Below are 22,816 nucleotides of genomic sequence, written 5' to 3' on the forward strand. Positions count from 1 at the left end.
GAGGTCATGAAGATGTGCTAGGAATTTTTCCATGGTACAGGTATTGTAATCTAATGGTTAGAGTGCAGACCAGGAAGTCAATGGCTGAGTCAGGTGAGAAGCCAGCTATCTGACTTGCAGCATAATTATGAACAGGGAACTTAACTTCTCAGGGCCTCTCTTTACCCAAATAAGAACACATCTCTGCTTTTCAAAAGTCCACTGACTTCTTTGGACACAAGGTGCTGAATAAATGCAAACTATGCAAATAGTCATTATGATGAAACCTTGTTTATACAGATAGCGCCATTACTGTTGTCACCCTTTTGTGCCCCTCTTAGCCCAGAGTTGCAGCCTGCAAAACCTCTTTCTTAATCCAGACCTTACTATTACCTCCCCTATCCAAATGCTTCAGAAGTATAAGGCCTGAATAAAAAAACCCTGATTTCACATATGGCTATATTGAAGAAAAAAGGGTGTGTTAACTCAGGCAAAAATCACATGGAAGAGACAAAAACCTGGCTTTTACCTCAGGTGAGCAGCAAACGTTAATGCAGGTTACCAGCTCATCACCAACCCTAGGCTCCTCTCCAGGTTTTAGCAGGTCTCCCCTTGCAACTTTAACTTAACTTAGCTGCTGCGAGTTAGTTAACCTGAATTAAGAACATGTATTTTGGCAATGTAAATACCCTTCCAGGCACCATTCGATTACGCTGTTTGCCACAGAGTTGCAGCATTTGGGGAAAGTGTTTGAAGAATTACAGCTACCGCACGGTGGTGCTATGGAGTCAGGATGTGGTATTGTGCTTTGTGTTATTTATTGGTGTCCTAAATTCTCAGCTATTTTTACACTGTAGTGCCATCAATCCCTTAAGTAATTCCATAGGTGAGCATGGGAATGCCATTCTCCAAAAGAAGAATATTGAATGAAATCCTAAGAACGGGAACTCAAAGTTTCCTGTATGTGAATGTAGTCCATGAAGTTGACAACTTGGCCCATTTAATCTGTACCAAAACTCTCAGTGAGCCAGGGCTAGCAGAATGTCGCAGTTATGCCTTAGACAACCAGCAATAAATGACTCCGAATCTGTGCTGTTTGCAGTGGTGTAGCCATAGTGGGGCCAGGCTATTGGAGACACAGGGTGGATGGGGTAATATGTTTTTTGGACTACCTTTTTTTTTGGACTACCAAGTCATACTATCACTGAGCAGCCGTGATATGGAATGGCATGCACTGGTTTCTTAGTCTGATCAGTCACACACCCCGTGAAGAGCATTCACTTAGGTTTGTGACAAAACTCCTATAGAAAGATGCAGAAAAGCATTGTTCCTATTGGACACCATTCTTTGAGGCTACAGAATTTATGACACAGTTAATTATTAATTTGGCTGGCATCTGTAAAGTAGAAGGGAGTTCTTGTGCTTTTAGGCCATGTGCTCAGTGAGTAAATCTCTTGTACAGCTGCCATAATCATATTCCTGCAGCTATGTTGTCACCTCTTGTAATTTTTCTGCTAATAAGAAAATTTAAACTAGCCAGGAATCCTAAATTTGAGGACTAGTTGTTTATTTCAAATATACTCCAGAGAAATAATAATGCAGTGCTGCTCTGAATTTAATTTAAACAGGAACAGGCAAAACAAATCTCTGTGGAGGGCATTTGACAATAATAAAATATTTCTCCCAGCGGGTGAGCTGGTAGCAATTGTATTGTTGCCATCAAAGCTCACGTTTCAGCAGGTCATTACCATCATAACAAGCCCTTGGACCAACTGGCATGGACATGCAACATTGAGCTCCTGATGGGCACATTATTTCAGACCTTTAACTTCATGGAGAACAAGACGAATACTCCTGGGAAAGGAGGATTATATTTTGAAATGCCCTTCTTTTCTGTTCTACTTAATAATAAGATGCTGTGTGTAATCAATCTACTGCTACGTGCTTTTTTATATTAACATAGTAAGAAATTAGTCTTGGGAATTTGAATGCTGGGAAAGAATGGGTGAAAATCTCAACAAAGACGACTATTACCATGACCAAGATATATCAATCCACCTATAAAAAACTAAATGATTGTGAATAAAATTTTTAAAAAGGCAAACAAATCTACTACTGGCATTTTCCACATTTGCATTTCTGTAGCAAAGGAGAGGAGAAAGTTTATAGAATATGTTAGAGGAGAGGTATTCTAGATACACAAAATCATCATCTTATCAGACAAGAAAAAACATGTGATGTAGTTACTGCAGCCAGACTATATAACAAGGATATAGTAATTAACAAAGAGCCACGTGAAATCAAAGAGAACTACAATCCACTAGAGAGACTGAATGCAAAGGAAAGGAAAGGTGCAAGTGAAAAAACAGATAAGGAAAATAAGCAAGGGTAAACAAAAATTGACTTAGAATTCAGCAAACAGATTAAAATTGTGCCATTCTTGTGTTCAGTCTAAAGAGCCAATACAGGTTAAGTGAAAAAATAAGGAAGTGTTTTGATATTCTGCAAAAAAAAAAAAAAAAAAAAAAAAAAAGTGAGAAAATACCATGTATGGGGCATTTCCAGAGGAGACAGCGGGGAGCACCTAAAAAGAACATTTACGCATCATGGATATTTGTCCCTACATAAGCAATATTTCCATATGTTTATCTTTAGAAATATATTGTTTTCCTACATCCATTTAATCTGTACTAGTATTTCTGTAACAATAGTACCACATTCTAAATAACCACAAACACAAGTGTATGCATAAAATACATAGTGCCTGAAGACTGATTTCCATACAATGTCTTTTTCTACAGAAGGCTTATCTAGAGAGAATATAAGCTACTAATTTGGTGGTGTTCCATATCACCCAGTACTGTGAGTCCATGAGATCATAAAAAGCGAAGGAGAAGTAGACTATTGCTGGCAGGGAGTCTCCAAGGATAACCAAGATGCTATCGGAAGTAGAATGTGGTTCAGTGACATACTCAATTAGTAGCACTTTTTCCTCCAGAATCAGTACTGAATCTTTTGCATTTTAGCACTAGATAGCACACTGGTGGAGAGAACACCTGTTGAATGAGATTTAAAAACCAAGCTTCTGAGCACTTTTCCTCTTTTACAGCTAAGAGTTAGTGAGTCTTGGCCAACTTCCCCATGGGTACTTGCAAAAATATTTGTGCCTATTTAAATATTTCTATTGGATAGTTGTCCACTTCCTCAACTAAGCAGCTGTGTAGTGCTATTAGCTGTTAAATGTTTGCCATGGTGCACCCAGAAGTGGGTGCATTTCAGTTGTGTGAAACGCTCTCTGCTTTGTATATACCCCTATTTATGCCTTTCCTGGGAAAATGTGATGCTCATTCAATGCTTGTTCTGAGATCCTTAGCTGAACAATGGAATAGAAGTGCTACTTATTATAAGAAATGTTTGTGGAAATGTTCACAGTCAAACGTTTCAAGCCAATGAATAGATACAATTACATTTTGTTCAAATCTGGGGCATCTGCAACTCGAAGAGTGGCATATTGTTTACATATGGCAAATTACAGTTTGCTTTGCTTTTTTTAGAATGATATGTTCTGAACAATGCTGCTCTCCATTTTAGGATGTGATGATGCATTATACTCCAGTCTGAAGAGCTACTGGGCAAGAACTCAAAATCAAATCATAAAAGTCAAGTCAGGCAAAATTGTATATGCTGTTTCAAAATATTTGGATTTCTTTCTGTCATTCCTTTATTCCAGGAGAACTTTCTTAAAACAAGTAAAATGTAGAAAGTACTTTCCCTCCCCCCTTCTCATATCCTTCAATGGCATATTACTAATTAAAAGACTGTACAATTCTAAAATACCAAGCGTTCTCCTGATAGTTTGTCTGAATGACTGAAACAATTCTTGTCCCTGAATACCATTCAGTTCAGTAGCCTTTGTGTCATCAGCCAAAGTCTCCAGGGAATAGCCAGCACTGAAGGTGAGAAATATGTTGGGCAAACACAATGACAAAATACTATCAAGAAGAGAGTCTAAAAAGCAAGAAAAGCACACATTAGCACTTCTGTGACGGCTCCAGAAGGGTCCGCAGGACACACAGTTGGACCCAGTGCAATAAGGGCTATAACCTTTCAGTTGGTAAAAGGTTGAGAGGCTATTTACTGTCAGTTTTAAACCAAGCTGTTTAACCCTTTGGATCTTCAAGACTAATGAGAGTTCTTCATTAACACCAATCTCTATTATTGCTCCCATGACTACTTACTTCTATGCATGAAAGCTGGTTCAAATAATGCATATATTTTAAAAGAAACAAACCCAGAACATGTAAAAGGAGTCCCTTTTATAGGAAATGAATGATGGATTTAGTTGTTGATGGAGAAATCAAATAATTATTTCTAGATGGTATTAATATGATCTTAAAATAGTGGGAAAGTTTTCTTTTATGACATTGACAGAGAGACAATGATTTTGAGTAATGCAGGTTGATGTGGAGATGCTTTAAGATTAAATAAGAGCTATATAAAGGCTTGTCAGAATGAATTCTAATGTGCTATGAGACATTTTGCATATTTAAGAGTATGCAAAATGTCTTGCACCACACTGGAATTCATTTTGACAAGCCTTTATATAGCATTTATTTAGACTTGTACTCTACTTTAAAGGGAAAGGGGTAATGCTTGCTACTCTTTGAATGGAAGTAACAAAAGGTAATGCTTATTGAATTGTTTCCCTCTTATAACAAAAACAAAAACCAAAAAAACATAACCACAACACAAAAAATAAAATAAAAGCGATCAAAAGTGGAAGCTTGTTTAATATTGCTCTACCATCATCCTGAAAGGCATAATAATTTCAGTTACACATCTGAACTGATTGGAGTTACAGAATCATATCTCCTTTTTGCATTTAACAATATATACAATATAAAATAAATACATTTACACAAATGGACATTGGTTGGAGCACACGGTATGATACACATCACAAAAATATACAGTTGATTGCTTTACAGATGTGAAGCCCATCTACAGCTATAGACATGGTTATTTTACTACTGGCTATTATGCAACTCCTGGATTTTTATTTATTATAAGCAGTTTAATTTTTTTTTGTTCTTTTGCAATCTTTGCACGATAAGACTGCCATAAAATGTTTTCCTAGGCAGGTAAACAGAGACGCTTAAATAATTAAAATACAATCACCAACACCCATTTTCTCTTCTATAAGAAAAATAGCAGTTTTAATTTTTTATATCTTTTTTATGTTATCATTTAAATGCAAAATAGTGGAATAAATACAACAATCTGATCTGATTGAAACAAATGTGTAACTTCTGGGAGTCACACAATCATATTGCTTTAAATAAGAAAAAATAAAAAATGAAGCAAAAAATAGAAATTAAATCATAATGGCTAAAACAGACACCTTTTGAAATTTTCCCAACACTTCACATTAAATAAGTGGTCTTGAAAGAACTCTCCTCCAGCTAGGTTTAGGATTAACATTATTATAAAGACTGTGCAGTTCTTTTAGCCTTATTTCATTGAAAAGTTTTTAAAGTCTTGAGATACTTGTTCTTTTGCAGCTCTACAAATTACTAAAAATGAAAACTAATGTTTGCACCTTGTGCCTTTAACACATCTCCATTTTTCTGTGTTTTTTGTATTTTTAGTTTATTGGCTTTTGACCCTGAAGCCCAAGTTCTTTAATGTGATACAGCAAAACAATATTTATATTATATATTTATATTTATATATATATATATATACTGTAATTGAACAGTAGTAACTTAAACCCTGCACAAACTATCTGGAAAATAAACATTTTTTGCACTCTTACATATATAAATAATCTTATAGAATCAGCACCTTTTTTTCCCAGGAGTTGTATTTTTTTGTCATTTTTAAAAGGGATGTGCCAATTTCTGAACTCCTATCACAGCTATAAATTTCAAGTTATTGACCATCTGAATGAATTGCTAATGATGATTTATCTAGAATCACACTACAGTCACTTCTCTACTGAGAAAACACAATCTACAATATAGTCCCATAGAGCTAATGATAGATACACAGTATTTTCTAGCACAAGGCTGATGCACCATCAGCCTATTGTATTTTGTTTAAAGCACACAAAGTAGCAATAGTTTTGGAAACTTGTCCGCACCAAAAAAGTTTTGCAACAACACAGAGCGAGTTAATAACAACATCTGAGAGATGATTGAATAAAAGCTATATTTACAGCATTTAAAAATTAGACTTATCTAGAATCTTGAAATATTCAAAGTTTTATTTCTAAGCTATACATTGGTATTCTATAATAAACTGTTACAGAAATTATCCCTTGTTTTGAAAATATTATTATTTCAATGTGTATCTGTCAGTAATGAGTACTTGTTTTGGAGTTTCGATCTCTTAATTATTACTAGGAAGAACCTTATTACCAGTAAGGAATAGAATATACTACTGTAATCTCCTGAGGAATTGTACATCCAATATTGTCTCTAATTCTACCCTGTGTCTATAAGCACACACCACAAGAATCCAAACACCACAAGAAGAACAAGACAACAGTCTTTGAATGCAACATAAAAATTTGGAAAAGCACAGCAAACATGAAACACTGAAAAGCTGAACTACATTTCTTTTGTTTGTTAGGATTACAATTTTAATTACATCTGTGTACATAGAATAAGGATGTTCACATAGTACAGGGAGCAGCTACTAACACTGGTACATTGGTATAGCATTTGATGGAGGTTATTGTTTATTGGTTATTTAGCGACTGTAGTTTTCTGGGGGCATCTAATTGGCTTATACATTAGATTACACCTCTAACAGTCTTGAAACTGACTGACTTTCATGCTGTGACAATACTGGTTGAAAAGCACATATATTGATTTAGCTACTTGTTAAAAATTGCAATTTCCAAAATAAAGTCTAAGTTAATAACTAAAGTGTGGACGTGTTAAATTGTTGAATTTGGTCAGAAGTCTACTATTCTGATTTCTTAATTTTGCAAACATTGGCATTTGTCTTATTGCCTCTATGCTAGTATTGGTACACAGGTCTTTGTGTGATTATAACTTTGCAAGTAACAGGCAGTATCTCATTCATTTACAACTGAATCATTTAGAAATCATGTAGCAACTGTACATTTGTACAGTCACACTCTCTTACCATAGATTTATACTTGATATTAGACTACTCAGATATGCGGTAGGTGTAATCTAATTCTTTGTGTCAGTGAACATTTAGTTAGAAACTGGAGCTCATGTTAAGAAACTGGATGTTTTGGACCAGACTGGCACACAACATAAATTGCATCCGTGATAATATGCACCTTCCCTTCAACTATTGCTTTAGTAAGATAAATTCCCACATTAATAAATGGCTGAAAAGTGGTAAAGCTGGTACAAAAAAATCTCCATTAGTAAGAAGAAACAAAACATTTAAAAAAATCTTCCTTCAGGATTCATTTGTCCTTCATTATTGTTCATCATTGTTCAAGCCAGCACAAAAATGCAGTATTTTTTTCTCTCTTTAGTATTGCATGAATGAATAAAGCTTAAACTATTCCCTGAAAAAGTTACATTGTAGCTAACCTAAGAAATATCTGGAAGACTTGAAAAAACAATTAAGGAATCAAATGGCTGTAACTGATCTAGATGGAAAATGCAATGATAAGAAGCAGCCGATGCATCGTTGCTTAGTTGTCTAATTAGAGACTGCTCCTATGAAATCTAATACTGCATTCAGTCAGTTCATCGTGTTGTACTGTACTGCAAGGTATGATGGTTCTTTCTTTGATTCCTTTGTCACTGGGGACATTATGGTTCATAATAAGTTCACTGGCATCCATATTATGGATTTCCATCCTTTGGCAGGCCTGGCTTCCATCTCTCTTCAATTAGAGACCTCTTTTAAAAAGTTCAGCAGCAAAGGGTGGGGGAGGAGGGGTGAGAGAGGAAGAGGAAGAAATAAAAGAACAGAAAAGGAAAACAGGAAAGAAAAAAAAACCTGCATCAGATAGACACAGAAGAAAGAGTTGAAAGCTGCTTCACAGTCTTGCTGCTAAATATCAGTGCAGTCATTTTTTCCCTTAATTAAACACTAAGTTTCGTTGCCATTATTATCCTGTGTATTTTCCCTTTTTTCAATGAGCATGATGGGAAGGCCCATTATGCTTTAGTCAGACCTTGGCCTCCAGCATTTCCAAAAAAAGTTTGTGCATGGGGACTTTGCCTTCAAGTTTGATGTTGTAGAAATGCTGCACGGCCTTAGTGGAAGTTTGCCTCAGAAGTGGGAGAGTCATCAGCATCTTGCCAGCTCGGCGTGGATCTTCCATATGCTGCCCGGCCTCGTAATCCTGTAGAGCCTCATGTAAGACATCCTGAAGTTTCTGCACTGCTTCAACATCTTCTATGTGCATTGAGTCTGCAAAATAGAGGAGCAACATCAGTTTTCAGCAGTGTGCTGGGATGTTGGATGACAGCATAACAGTTCTAGACTGTAATGTGCACTGTAATAAGTAACGGTACTATAATTATTGATGGACTTGGAAAATACTCTGTAAATACATCCATCTTAGTTTAAGATAAGCTAGGTAAGTGGGTAACTATTTCTCTATTGACCTTCAGGAAAATATTTAGGTCTCCTTGTGTAATTACACACATGTAATTGCCATCTGTAAAAGTGCTAAGTGAATGTACACGTGAAAAAGTTAAAAACTATCCCTGCAACAAATAGACACATTTCCTAGACAGATTGGACCTTCCAAAACTGGGACTCCCTCATCCGGCAACATCCGTGGTCTGGCATAACTATGGTGTTCCTGGACCAGGGAGTCCTGGCTTGGAGCCCAGTGGGGCTGGAACCTGGGACTGGCGCCGGAGGCCCGGTAACACAGCAAGGGCTGTGGCAGCTCCAGTAGGAGGGCCGGGGCCAGACACACAGCAGCCACAGCATTCCCAGTAGTGGGTCTGGGGCTAGCCCCGATAGTGAGGTTAGGACCTGGGCAGCCCGGCAGCCTGGCAGGGGGCATGACTGGGGCTGGCAGCATGGAGGGAAGGTGATCTGGGCAACTAGTAGCAAGGAAACTCTTTTGGTCCAGCAAATTCCCTCATTCAGGACTGATCAGGTCCCGAATGTGCTGGATCAGAGAGGTTCAACCTGTGGTCATTTTCCTAGTTCCACAGATATTAGAGTAATGAAAGAGCAGAGTCCCACTCAGTCACAGCCTATATTGCTAGCTCTGCAAAAATGGCTCCCTTCAAAATGTGTGGCATCAATCCATGGCAATCTCCATGGTTACAGACTGAGATGCCATTGTTCAGAAAAAAAGGGCCACTGGTCTGTCACATGGGCTTGCACAAGGAAACTGTGTGTGCATGTGACTTCTTTCATCCTTCATGGGCTAGCACAGAACATTTCCTTCCTGCCAGTCATCCTTACATAAATTCTAATCAAGTGGTCTGCAGAGCACATCTGGGTGGTGTTTGGAGATGCCTCTATTCTGGGCAGGCTACATCTAGCAGGACATGTCAGTGTTAGGAGGCAGTTTGAGTCCCATTGTGATATTTCTGCCAATTAATCTAAAACAAAATAAAAAAGCCAAATGCTTCTCTTCATCTTGCCTGGATACTTGTTGTCTGTCTAGCTGTTTCAGTGGGATAAACTCAACTGTTTTGAATAAGAGACCTAACCAAAACACACAGGAGGAACCAAACTGGAGGAACCAAACTGGACTGCCAAGTGACCTGGTAAGATTCAAGCAGTAGAAGCTGCAGACAACAAGGGGAGATTTAGTCCAACCTAAATTAAAGCCCTGAAGAGCACAGATACAAAGCAAAGAGATGTAATCAAAAAGCCAAACACACTACAACAAAATGGCTGTGTCTACACTGGCATGAATTTCCGGAACTGCTTAAAACGGAATACTATTCTGTTTTCAGTTTTTCCGGAAAAGGAGCATCTACATTGGCAGGCTGCTTTTCCGGAAAAGCCCTTTTTCCGGAAAAGCATCTGTGGCCAATGTAAACGCGCTTTTCCGGAAAAGAGCCCCAATCGCCATTTTCGCGATCGGGGCTTTTTTCCGGAAAAGACTACTGGGCTGTCTACACTGGCCCTTTTCCGGAACAGTGTTCCGGAATAAGGACTTATGCCCGAGCGGGAGCAGAATAGTTTTTCTGGAATAGCGGCTGATTTTGTACAGTAGAGCATCGTTGCTTTTCCGGAAATTCAAGGGCCAGTGTAGACAGCTCGCAGCTTATTCCGGAAAAGCGGCTGATTTTCCGGAATAAGTGGCCCAGTGTAGACACAGCCAATGGGTGTATTTTAAATTTGTAGTCCTAATCCTATGATTATTTCCTTTAACGATGAAAGCTAAATAATGGAAGATTGGGGGTGGCGAGAAACGTGGACCATGAAACAAGTGGTTCAGATATGTAAAGGTGACAGAACCTTATATAGTTTTCTGAGCGCAATAATGGGCATTGGGTACATCACTTGCAATAGATTATCCTTCCCTAGAAGTCAAAGAGGTATTGTCCTAAATTGCCTGGGTATGGTTTCTGACATGAAATGTGTTAGATAATAATAAAATAATAATTTCCCATTCTTTTTCTCTGTTAGCTCTTAATTGCTATCTGATATCTTCTAACAAGATTGAAATGTTAAGGCACTTCAGTACTTAGCCACAGGAACCCTAACAGCCTCTCTTTCTCCAGCAGTGGGGAGGTGAAGGGGGGAGAAATGTTCTTTTCTTCTCTAAGAGATAGTTACACCACCATCATCGGAGAGCTGATGAAGGTAGATTTGGGACCCCTCCTACCTCTCATATCGTAGCAGCTTTGTTTTGGGGCTACAGGAAGACATTTCACTTTCACATCATTACATCTGAAAAAAGAGCTTTGCTAAATAGTCAAAAACTTTAAAATCAATTATATGATTATTTCATCTCTTGTATTAAGCAGTATCATATATCTGGTGGCTGACACAGCATCTAATTTGTCAGTTTTATCTTACAGAAGATAACTGTCTATCAGGTTGTGCTACATGAGTTTGATTTTTGCAAGTCTTACTTATCAAAGTAATTTTTGTTCAAGCATGTGTCTCCACTGGCTTTCATTGGACCATTTGACTAAAAGTTGCTGAAGTGAGTAACAATTGCAGGATTAGGTCCAGAAACCTGAACTAGAATCTTAAAGATAAGATACATATATTTCCTACTAATACCTCTTTTATGAGATAATTTCAGCATGTGGGAAATTCTCCTCTTTACTAAAAAAGGCAATGTGAAAGGGGAAAAAAACATTACATGCACGGATGAATAAGAGGTTAACAAAGAATGGCCTATATTCCACCTTGAAAGAAAGGTACAAACTGAAAAAAAGTTATTGTTCCTGGTCTTAAACAAACAATTAGGGTATGTCTACACTACAGCGCTAATTCAAACTAACTTAGTTGGAATTAGTTAATTCGAACTAAGCTAATTCGAACTAACGGATCCAGACTAAAACACTAGTTCGAATTAGCATTTTGCTAATTCAAACTAGCATGTCCACATTAAGTGGACCTGAACCAGGGTTAAGGATGGCCGGAAGCAGTGCCGGCAGGGCATCAGATGAGGACTTAGAGCGTGGAGCTGCTGCCTCAGGCTAGCCGAGGGCTGTGCTTAAAGGGACCCGACCCCCACCCAGGACAGACAGTTCTCAGGGGTTCCCCGTTTCCAAAGCAGCCCTGGCTTGGAGTTCCCTGAGTGCCCACACTGGGCACATCACAGCACTCGGCCATCAGCCCGGCTGCACTTGCTGCAGGCTGCCATCTGGGGAGAGGGGGCAATTGGGAGGCTGCAGGAGAGCTTCCACCCCCGGAAGCCCGCAGAGCCAGCCCAGTCCTCCCCATCGGGGGCTCGTACGCCATTCCTCCCTCACCTCCTTCCACTTACCCTTCCCTAACCCCCCTTCCTGATGTACAAAATAAAGGACAACTGTGTTCAAAAATAGAATCTCTCTTTATTGAACAAAACTGGGAGAGACTGGGAAAAGGAGGTGGGAGAGGGGAAGAGAGGGTGGGAGAGGGGAGGGCAACTACAATGATGAGGGGTTTGGAACAGGTCCCATATGAAGAGAGGCTAAACAGACTGGGACTTTTCAGTTTAGAAAAGAGGAGACGGAGGGGGATAGGATAGAGGTCTATAAAAGCATGAGTGGGGTGGAGAGGGTGCATCAAGAAAAGTTCTTCATTAGTTCCCATAATAGAAGGACTAGAGGACACCAAAGGAAAGGAATGGGTAGCAGGCTTCAAACTAATAACAGAGTCACAAAGCAAATAGTCAACCTGTGGAACTCCTTGCTGCAGGAGGCTGTGAAGACGAGAAATAGAACAGAGTTTAAAGAGAAGTGAGATAAAGTCATGGAGGTTGGGTACATGGAGTGGTATTAGCCAGGGGGTAGGAGTGGTGTCCCTGCCCAAAGTTTGTGGAAGGCTGGAGAGAGATGGCACGAGACAAATGGCTTGGTCACTGTCTTCAGTCCATCCCCTCCAGGGTCCCTAGTGTTGGCTGCTGTTGGCAGACAGGCTACTGGGCTAGATGGACCTTTGGTCTGACCCAGTATGGCCATTCCAAGCTCAGGGCTCAGGGTCGGGGGTCTCAGTGGACCCCCTTGATTTTCATGCAAACCTACTCCTGGGTGGCCAGCCTGGCAGCTTTCCTGCCCTAGACGGCCACTTTCCTGTGCCAAGTGTGGAGGTAGTGGACGAGGTCCACGATGTCCGCACTAGACCAGGCGGGTGCCCGCCTCTTGCGGTCCTGGGCAAGCTCCCGGGAGCCGCCAGCCTGGTCCCGGGAAGAGGGGGAGGGCTGGGGGGCATCGGGTGGCTGGCTCGAGCCGTGCCAGGTGCAGGGTCTGCTAGCTGGGCGCTGGCAGGCTTGCACCTGGCACAGGCACCGTAGCCAGCCCGTGCCCCTTTAAGGGGTCCGGGGCCGGGAGGGGGGCAATAGAGTTTCCCTGGTGTTGGCCAGAGTGGCCACCAGGGAAAGCTGGGGAGGGCTAGCCTCCCACTAGTTCGAATTAAGGGGCTACACACCCCTTAATTCGAACTAGTAAGTTCGAACTAGGCTTAGTCCTCGTGCAATGAGATTTACCTAGTTCGAACTAAGCGCTCCGCTAGTTTGAATTAAGTTCGAACTAGCGGAGCGCTAGTGTAGCGCCTATCAAAGTTAATTCGAACTAAAGTCTGTTAGTTCGAATTAACTTTGTAGTGTAGACATACCCTTATATACAAGTTTGGATCATTTAGCATATTTTACTGATTCAGATTACAGTTTTATCTATTAATTACACATAACAAAGTCGTTTGGGGGGTTTAGATGGTTAATAATTCTATGTCTCAGTGAATGGATGCTTTCAGAATCAGGTAGTTAGATATGATACACATACACTGTAGAGAATAGATAATGCACTAAGGTGGTCAGCGTAAAAAAAATTAGAAGGGAATAATAAAAACAAAATATGTGAAGGAGAGATAAGGATTAAAAAATTTAAAAAGGAAATCTCTTAAATTTTAGACTGTTCCTATCACTCAAACTTGTGTAACAAAAACTTCAGATCTTCCCTTCTTTTGTATTAGTATAGAACTGGTTGGTTAATACTATTCACCTGTGACAATTTAAGGCAAATCCCTCCGTATATAACATAACAATGCACATGCACACACATACATTCTGATATTAAACATGGAGTACTCTATTAAATTCAGCATTCATAAACAAACACTTCTTGACCACCACTGGACTCCATTTAAAATGATTGTTTTTGTAAACCTTTGCATGGCATTCCAAAACCCAGGCTCTCTATTGCGCCAATTTTCTAGTAACAGATCACTGATTCTCTGATTGCACAATGTGTTGACTGCTCTAAACTCTGGTGGCCAATAACAATCCCCAAGGAGCTGACCATCCCCATGCTATACGTGCAGACTACGCCTTCCATTCTCTCTACGCCAGACCTATGCTTAGGGGGCTGGTATAGGAACCATGTATGCTGGCTCTGTGCCAGGTGAAAGGACTTCCATCCCAAAGAAATTCAGCTCGCCAAATTAGCCTGTTCTTGAGCCCCTCTGGCCACCAGAGGAGCAAAAAGAGGCCAAAACATAGCAGAAATTTACCTTACATGTTTGCTAATTTCTACCCTTTACCATATTATGCCGATTACACCTAACTGGGTAAATTTTCCTTTCATGCAGTGGATGTGAAGTTTGAATTTTCAAAGTGACAGGGGGCAGACATTGTGGGTTCGTAATGTTTTCCTCAGATGAGTACAAGACTTTTATTGAAATCAATGGGGATTCTGCAAATCTGTAACAATGCAACTCAAATTAAATTACAGCTATATGACTTTACAAATGCTTGCTGCCTGTACATTTTCCCCTTATACTAGATTTGATTATGGGGGAGGGAGGGGAAGCACAGAAAAAAAAAGATGGAAAGCGAATTGGAATCTGTGACATAGCATAGCTGTTACACCTCAGACTCCCAAACCTTTTCACAGTGTGGACTACATTTTAAGAGAGGGATTTGTATTGTGGCTTCCTTCCTTTCACCTCAGTGATCATGTAGCATCCCTAGGATATACAATGAAATTGCTTACACAGAAAAGTAATAGTAGCAATGCATTTTTGCTGTCTTTTAAATCAATTTGGCAGTGGGAAACACAGGCTACATCTAGACAGCAGGGCTATTTCAGGATACCGGAAGTATCCCAGAATAGCAATTCCGTGTCTTTAAATGCACCCGTTATTTCGAAATGTATTTCAAAATAATGGATGCACTATTCTAACGTCCCTGTAACCCTTGTTCCACAAGTATTAAGGGACTTGTTGGAATAGTGCTTTATTTCTAAATTTGGCACCGTGTAGACAGCACCGAATTTCAAAATAAGCTTTTTTGAACTAACCTCGAAATAAGCTACGCAATTTACATAGTGCAAATTGCGTAGCTTATTTTGAGGTAAGGGTGTTATGTAGATGAACCCAGAGTCACCAGCCAACTGTCCAAGGGCCATCTGCATGTACTCTGTAGACAACTAATGGGTTCATGGGCAAAAGTTTGGGCAGTGATGCCTCGGTATGTATGTCACAAGAAATGGACAGACCACATAGCAGAGAGGTGTGTTTACAAACAGTGATTCAGATTTCAAACTATTCTTTGCAGACTTTGATTTAGCTTGAAAATTTTTTAAATGAAATTAATTACTAACATTTAACCTCCTGTTTAGAGAAAAGAATCAAAATCATTTCAGTTTTACTCATCCTGACGTCTGCAAACACTTAAATGCAAACTCACTAAATTTGTGCTATTTAATTAGACGACCATGAGTCAGATAGCAGACTGCTCCAGAAAATATTAATCTCTACTAAGATCCTTCTTCATGTTCTGGCCTTGCAGTTTGGCTCTATGTCTCTTGCCAGTATTAAATTAATGTAGATCTTAATCAGGCTGGTGTTTGTTTCTGAAAATAAGGGAAGTGGCCCAGAATGTTGTACTGCTCCCAAAAGTTAAAAGAAATTGTTGCAAAAAATATGAAGTGGCAAATACAGGAACTGAAGTGAAAATCAAAAGCATATTATTTTATTGAATATAAACCCTGTCCATGCAAGTGTATGATGGTGAGGTAAATGAGAATTATTATAATTTAAGGGAACACAGAAGCTAAGCAGAGACTCAGAAAGGCATAACATATCAAATAACATAATAAATAGTTAGATGTTAAATGTAAATAGTTTAAATGGTCTGTCTGTGGCAAGTGTGAATATAAAATTTAAAAAATCATTTTTGTAATAGCTCAACACCTCCTGGACATCTTACAATTACCATTCCAAAGAGATACTGTCCTGTAGAAATCTACACTCAGATATGAAATCTTTTCAACCCAGTGCCTAGATTAACAATGAAAGTAAACGAGGACATTAGGATGCAAAAAAGGAGCACAGGTGGATGAGGTTGAAGATTTCTACAGCCCAGGAACTCATTGATACTATGCCAACCAACGTCGGCTGCTCAGAGCAAGAGACTTCATGGCTGAATTGGTGAAAAAGGTGGTCGATCAGAGGTTTGCAATGAAAGAAGGTAAAATCAACATTGACTCATTGAACTGTGCTTTGAGAATCATCTTATTCTTGAAAATGCTTTGTTTCCCCATAGCAGCAGGGGAAAATACAATTGGACTTCTTTTGATCAGCTTCACAGAAACCTGGTTAATTATATCATTGTGCAGAAAAGAGAAAAATTAGACCTATCATCTCTGAAAAATACTGTAAAGGTCCAGATCCCAACTCTGATTACCATCTACCTCATTTAACATTCAGGCTTCATCTCAAATGAAGAAAACAAACATCTGGCCACCCAGGACACACCGCAAAGCACAAAAACTAGCAAATGTTTGGCATGAACCTAGACTGAGGGAAAGACCACTCTAAAATGGTACTTTGTAGTGTTTATGTATTTAATATCACTAAGAAGAAAATATGAAGAGATGAAACACATGGACTTCAAATGAAGCATTTCTGAATGTCAAAAATAGAGGCTGTCTAAATCAAGAAAATAGTAGCAATCAAGCAACAGGGATTATTCAGCAGTGAGCATAAACATTTACATGTTCACAAGACATGAGACAGAAGAAAACATCAACAAGTAGGAGAAAAAACTTGATTGAAAGCAACCATGGGGATATACTGATAGTTCTGTATAACTACGTAATTCACAAGTCCAAAATAGATACAACATTAAGTAGTTGTAGGATTCTGAGAGAATGTGATGAGATCAAGAACAAGCAGAATAGTAATTATAGAGCTTTTAATGCAACACTGGATTGCAGGATCTGAATTTGAAGTATATCTCAAAATGAATTTGGTGGCCTGACATAGGCTACCACTGGGAGGTGGTGAGCAAAGGCAGCAACTGCCCAGGGGCCTGGACAATTTAAATAGATCGGGGGTGGGGAGGGGTAGCAGCCAGAAGACCCCCTTTTAAATTGGCTGAACTAGGTGCAGGGCTCCTAGATATGTGCAGGCTGGTACCAGTGCTCGGGAAGGCAGCTGAACAGGCATGTGGAAGGCCTGGCCATGCCTGGAAAGGGTGCCCAGCAGCTCATTGGACACTAGCAGAGCAACTTGCAGTTTGCTGGGCACAACAATACCCAAATGTCAGTGTATCATACATACCTCTATGGGTGTGACTTGTGCATGGGGGGGGGGGGGGCAGTGACCGTTCTGCCCTGGGGTCTGGTATTGTTGTCAGCTAAAGTGATTGGGCAAAACTTTTCTGAAGAGGAGATTATATCTGATTATAACATTGGAAAGCAGAACTTCTCCGCCACCATATACCAGGGAAATTACAGAGATACAAATGAAGAAATTCTGGTACCCCACAGAGAACACCTAGGGCATATACAAACAAGTAGACAGAAAATGGAATTTCAGACAACACATATGTAGTTGGGAATACACTGATCTGGCCTATTTTTAAGTAGAGTGAATCCTCAACACAGTTTAAATGTGGATTAAAAATCCTGCTGCTGGCCCAGATCAGCTGACTCAGGCTCATGGCTGAAAAATTGCTGGGAAGACTTTCAGGCTTTCACTGGAGTCCAAGCTCTCGGACCTTGAAAGTCTACATAGTGATGTTTAGCCCCACAGTCCAAGTCCAAGTCACCTGACCTGGGCCAGCAGCAACTGTACCATAGAGTATATATCTCAATATAGAGGTAACCTTAATGAACAGTGGAGAAAATATATTTTAAAGATGAGAACAGAATGTTAAAATGAATTCAAGAATTACTTTATTTGATGGTGTTTAAGGTGGTTAGGATTTATGGTATCATGAAAAAACAGTAAATTCAGGATTAACATGAATTTAAAAGGGGGGAAATTGTCTTTTTTGTTCCTAAAATTACCTACATCTCAAGAGGAGGCACAGGATCAGGACAATAAATAAGTAGACAGGACAGCTACCAAGCAGAAATCCCAAGGCTGCGTCTAGACTGGCAAGCTGTCTACACTGGCCACTTGAATTTGCACAAGAACACTGATGATCTAATGTAAGATTGTCAATGTTCTTGCACAAATACTATGCTGCTCCCATTCGGAAAAAAGCCCTCTTGCGCAAATGTATTTGCGCAAGAGGGCCAGTGTAGACAGCTAAAAACTGTTTTGTGCAAAAAAGCCCCGATGGTGAAAATGGTGATCGGGACTTTCTTGCGCAAAAGCGCGTCTAGTTTGGCATGGATGCTTTTCCGCAAAAAGTGCTTTTGCGCAAAACCGTCCGTGCCAATCTAGACGCTCTTTTCCACAAATGCTTTTAACAGAAAAACTTTTCTGTTAAAAGCATTTGCGGAAAATCATGTCAGTCTAGACGCAGACCAAGTGTTTGGAGAAGGATAGACTGCAATACTGAGTAACTGAACAAGATATCAAAACCCCCAAGACTGCGTGGATAATATTAAGGGTCCTATTCTTCCGATGCAGGATAATCAATGAGAGTTCCTTGGGCTGTACTTTGGAAAAACAGGAGAAGCAACTATGAATTTAAGCCTTTCTGTTTCTGCCACTGTGTTAATAAAGCTGCTGATCTGAGTTTGCTTCCTGGTCAATATACCTGCTTCTTAGCAAGGGAGCCATAGACTCTTTTAGTAAAGTCACTCAACTGTAAATGGCAGTAGTCAACTTGGGGTTCTGATCCCAGTCCAGCCACAGGATTGGGCATACTACTTCACCTCTTTGTACTTCAGTTTCCTAATCTGCAAATGGGGATAATGTTGGCCTACTTCATAAAGATATGAAGAAAAACTCATTAATGAACACAAGGTTGATTCTAGCATGAAGTGCCAGAGAAAAGTCTATTTAATAATAAAATTCTAGTAAATGGTGGCAAATAGGGACATCTGCTCCCCAAATAGTGAATCGTACTTAGACGACAACATGAAAAATGAACTTGTATGTGTGTATCAGGAAACTTTTATTATACTAGCAATTTCCAATTTGTTTTATGAAAGGAACAGACCTCATTTTTGGTATTTATATTAGCTGAAGTAATACTAATACAGTAACAATGACATCAGTACCGATTTTATATATGTCCTATTAACTAATTTCAAGACTAATGGAAATAATAATAGAGAAAATACAGGCGACAAAAGATGGCATCACTAGAAATTAAATATTGTCTGCCATAGCATACCATATAGCTACTATCAAAATTGGTCATAAAATTAAATATAAATGCCATCGAACTTAGGTGAAGATAAAGTTTTAGAAGTTAGATCCTAGCTAAGAGCCAAATTTGTTGATATCAATGAAGTTTCATCCCTCCTTACATGTGCATTTTGTCTGTATTTCATTGTGTTATGATGTACAGCCCCTGATTCTTGCTTTCTCTCTCTTTTATGGGGCAAGGGATATTAAAATAGCTGCCTCTGAAATGGAACTTAAATGGGAGCTGAGCTATTCTGGAAAAATCTGACCCCCTTTTTTAAAATTCTGGCCTATAGGCATAGTTTAAGAAATTCCCAAACAAAACAAACAAGCAAATGAAAACAAAAACTCTGCTTTCCTGGCTCTTTGTATAAATTAGTACACAAAAGCATATCATGATCCCATAAAGAGATGGGCAGGATCCCCTTTGTGTGTGTGTGTGTGCGCGCGTGCACATGCACAAGTCTATGTGTATACAGTCACACATTCAGTGCAAACCTTTTACCTCTCCTAACATCTGAGAAAGGAACTGGAATGTGAATATTTTGGAAAATGTTCAAAGCTGGTTTTCTGTGTGAGTAAACAAAGCGCTAAGTGGTGCCAGATTTTCTGTCCATTGAGCAGTACAGTTGAACACAGGGAATTTTCTTGAAGCCATTTCAAGATACCTGTCTGTCTTTATGTGTGTGAAGAAAGGAAAGGAAAGGAAAGGAAAGGGGGGATATTGATAGGACAAACATGAATAGTAACTCTCTTCTTTGGTATTAAAGCATAAAGAGTGCATTAATTATTATTGAATCAAGCCAGATGTTTAAAACTAAGCTGTTAATTTAGATGAATGTCATATCAAACATTGTAGGTCAAAAAAGAATAATTGAAATCATGCCTGTACACAGGGCTGAACGGTGTGTACAAAATGTGAAAAAATGTATTCTGTTATGTAGTTATAACAACTATAGACTGTTCCCAGACTTTCTACACATTCTGTATTCACTGATACCTACAGAACAGACACAGTATGATGTCTATAAAATTATAAAAACAGAACTAAAATGATCATCATTTAAAAGAGAAAACTTGCCAATATTTACTACACAGCACTACCCAAAATACAAAATTTCTCCTCTGCTCTTAGTAGTAAATAATTGTGGTATTTTAGATACCATTCTACACAAATTGTTGGGAAACAGTGATTTTTAATGGTAACAATGGCATATACTGTTGGAGAACTTATAATTAAAAGATTATTTATTGACATTTAGATTTGTCTGTTAACACAACAGCTTGTGGTATTTATTAAAAATAGAGTCCAACATAGTTAAGATAATCCAAATTTTCTTTTTTCTGCCTTTGAATACCAGTAATGAAAATGGCACGATGTTAAATCATAAATCACTAACTACAGATACTGTGTCAGAAACCCCTTATCGTCTATTATTTACATTAGAGTTAACCTGAGATTCTTTTTAGACAAGATAGATCAGCCTGAAACATATGAAAGCTGTGAGATTCCTTGTGGTACTTGATTTTTTTGTCCCTACAGATATAGGAGTCCATTAAGGTTAAGCTGGGGGAATAAATATCTGAATAACTCTAAAATCACTCATAGAAGAAAGATGCCACAACAACAATCTATATTTAAAATTAAACTACTAAATGATTATTCTTATAATTGCATTTACATTAATCAAGGACATGGTTATGTAAAAATTTCTGTTTTATCTAGGAAAAAGTTTATACTGTATCTTTAATAGAATTATCAATCAAAACACTAAGGGCCTGATTCTCTATTAATGACTTGTAATTTTATAGGTGCAACTCATACCTATAATTAGTGAGCTAGCAATAGGTAGAAGTTTGACATCTAACTACCTGAGGTGCACATGTAACTTATTAAAACTAGAGATTGGTTTGACCTTTTCCTGAAAATGATGCCTGAGGAATACAATCCTAAATTCCTGCTCGGACAAAACTCCTGTTTATGTCAATGTGTGTTATCCTTAAGTAAAAAGTTCAGTGGGACTACTCGTATGCTAAAGAATGTGTAGGATCAAGATTTTGACCTTTAGTAACTAATATGTCTAGTGTTAACAATAAAAAAACCTTGTTTATAAATTAGTGTTACGTTGCTGATACACATTTTAAATCCTTTAATAATAGTTAACTTTCAAATTAGCATATAAATTTATGAAAATATGGTTTAATTTTAACTTGCTTTGAGTGTTAAATATATTTTTTTCATATTATCCTGGATGCAATTCCCTCTGAAGTTGATGAGAATTGCAGTAACTTACAGATGAGTTTGTCATATAATGTTTTTATATATATCATTAAAATGTTTTTGATGGTATCTTATGCAGATCCATCATGTATTTATTATAGAATAACCTACAGGAATGTTTCTTAATCAAACAGACTTAAAATTACAAAATAATAATAATAAATAAAAACTTCTCAATTTAAACCCCTAAATGAGCACAACTTGGGTCTTTTGAACCTGGAATATAATCTTGGGGAAAACCTTTCCTATAGCTGTGAAGTGTTTTGAACTCTATATTTAGCTTGGTCTAAAATAAATCATCTTCCAAACAAATAGAGACTTTGAGCACTGACTGGCATTCCAAACCAGTCTGTGTAGGTTAAATAAAAAGGACACATATCAATTAAGAAGATTAAATAAGGGGATGATGGAGGTTATTTTACAAAGAAACAAATGGTGTTTTGGTTTTGCCTTTTTTGAATTATATTTCCAATTAAAAATGCAAAATACTAAATACCATTACAAAGACAAATAGGAAAGTACAACTTCATTGCTGAAAACAATTTCCCTTCTATCAATCTGAGGATTCATGCATCAATATTGTAGATGAACTGTTAATTACAAAATCAATTAAAAAATTATTTCTAAAAACAGTCACGCGTCCTGACTCTCAGGGGGGCAATTTGGGCAGAAGGTCTCATCTCACTAGGACCGCGCCAAATCACAAGTCGTCATCCACAAGTAAGCAAAAGCAATCTGGTTTTTCATTTTTCAGCGCGGCTGAGCCCAGCCTGAGATTGATCGTCACATATGGCCCCAGAAAACAAACTGTCAATACCTTGAATGCTGCAGAATTTGAACAAATAGCCGTCCGCCCATTCAAGCCACTCATTGCATCCCATTTAACAGATTTTATTGACAGTTTCCTTCTTGTAATTAAAGGGAAAACTACTGGCTAGCAACCAAGATAAAGTTCAAAGATAGGGTCAAAACAAAAGCAGATGGAGGGGCACGGTGTGACTGTCAATGGTACATAGCATCAGAGCACGTTATTGACACCCAGGTATCTAATGATCGGCACGTCATTAAAGAGGGATCTATCCTGAACTTTATGCAAATGATAAAAGGGACTTAAGACTATAATAAAGCATTAGGGAGACACAAAAGGAAAACAACAAAGCACAAACGATTTTTACTTATCAGACACCGTTCACTGCTTCAGCACTTTTATGTTCAAATTCAGAGGAAAAAATACTTTCTGCAAATCTTAACACCTTCTGGATAGATAATATCTTTTAGTGAAACTTTATCACATGAATTCTCTATATTATGGTAAAGCGTAGTCCTTGT

The 22,816-nt window shown here is 38.5% G+C and overlaps 1 protein-coding gene across 8 annotated transcripts in view; it reads right to left on the bottom strand.

Annotated features, from left to right (window-relative positions):
- Window positions 1–4,751: 4,751 nt before the first annotated feature.
- The window catches only part of ESRRG (estrogen related receptor gamma), a 540,935-nt gene continuing 522,870 nt past the window's right edge, over window positions 4,752–22,816 (bottom strand). For all 8 annotated transcript variants that reach the window (XM_014580752.4, XM_075925198.2, XM_014580754.4 and 5 more), the window contains one exon: window positions 4,752–8,391. In XM_014580752.4, the coding sequence (XP_014436238.1) occupies window positions 8,147–8,391 (245 nt within the window). In that variant the 3' untranslated portion in view covers window positions 4,752–8,146. The remainder of the gene's footprint in view (window positions 8,392–22,816) is intronic.

This window comes from Pelodiscus sinensis, chromosome 3 (assembly GCF_052426305.1).
Source record: "Pelodiscus sinensis isolate ZL-2025 chromosome 3, ASM5242630v1, whole genome shotgun sequence".
In the NCBI taxonomy this organism is placed as follows: Eukaryota; Metazoa; Chordata; order Testudines; family Trionychidae; genus Pelodiscus; species Pelodiscus sinensis.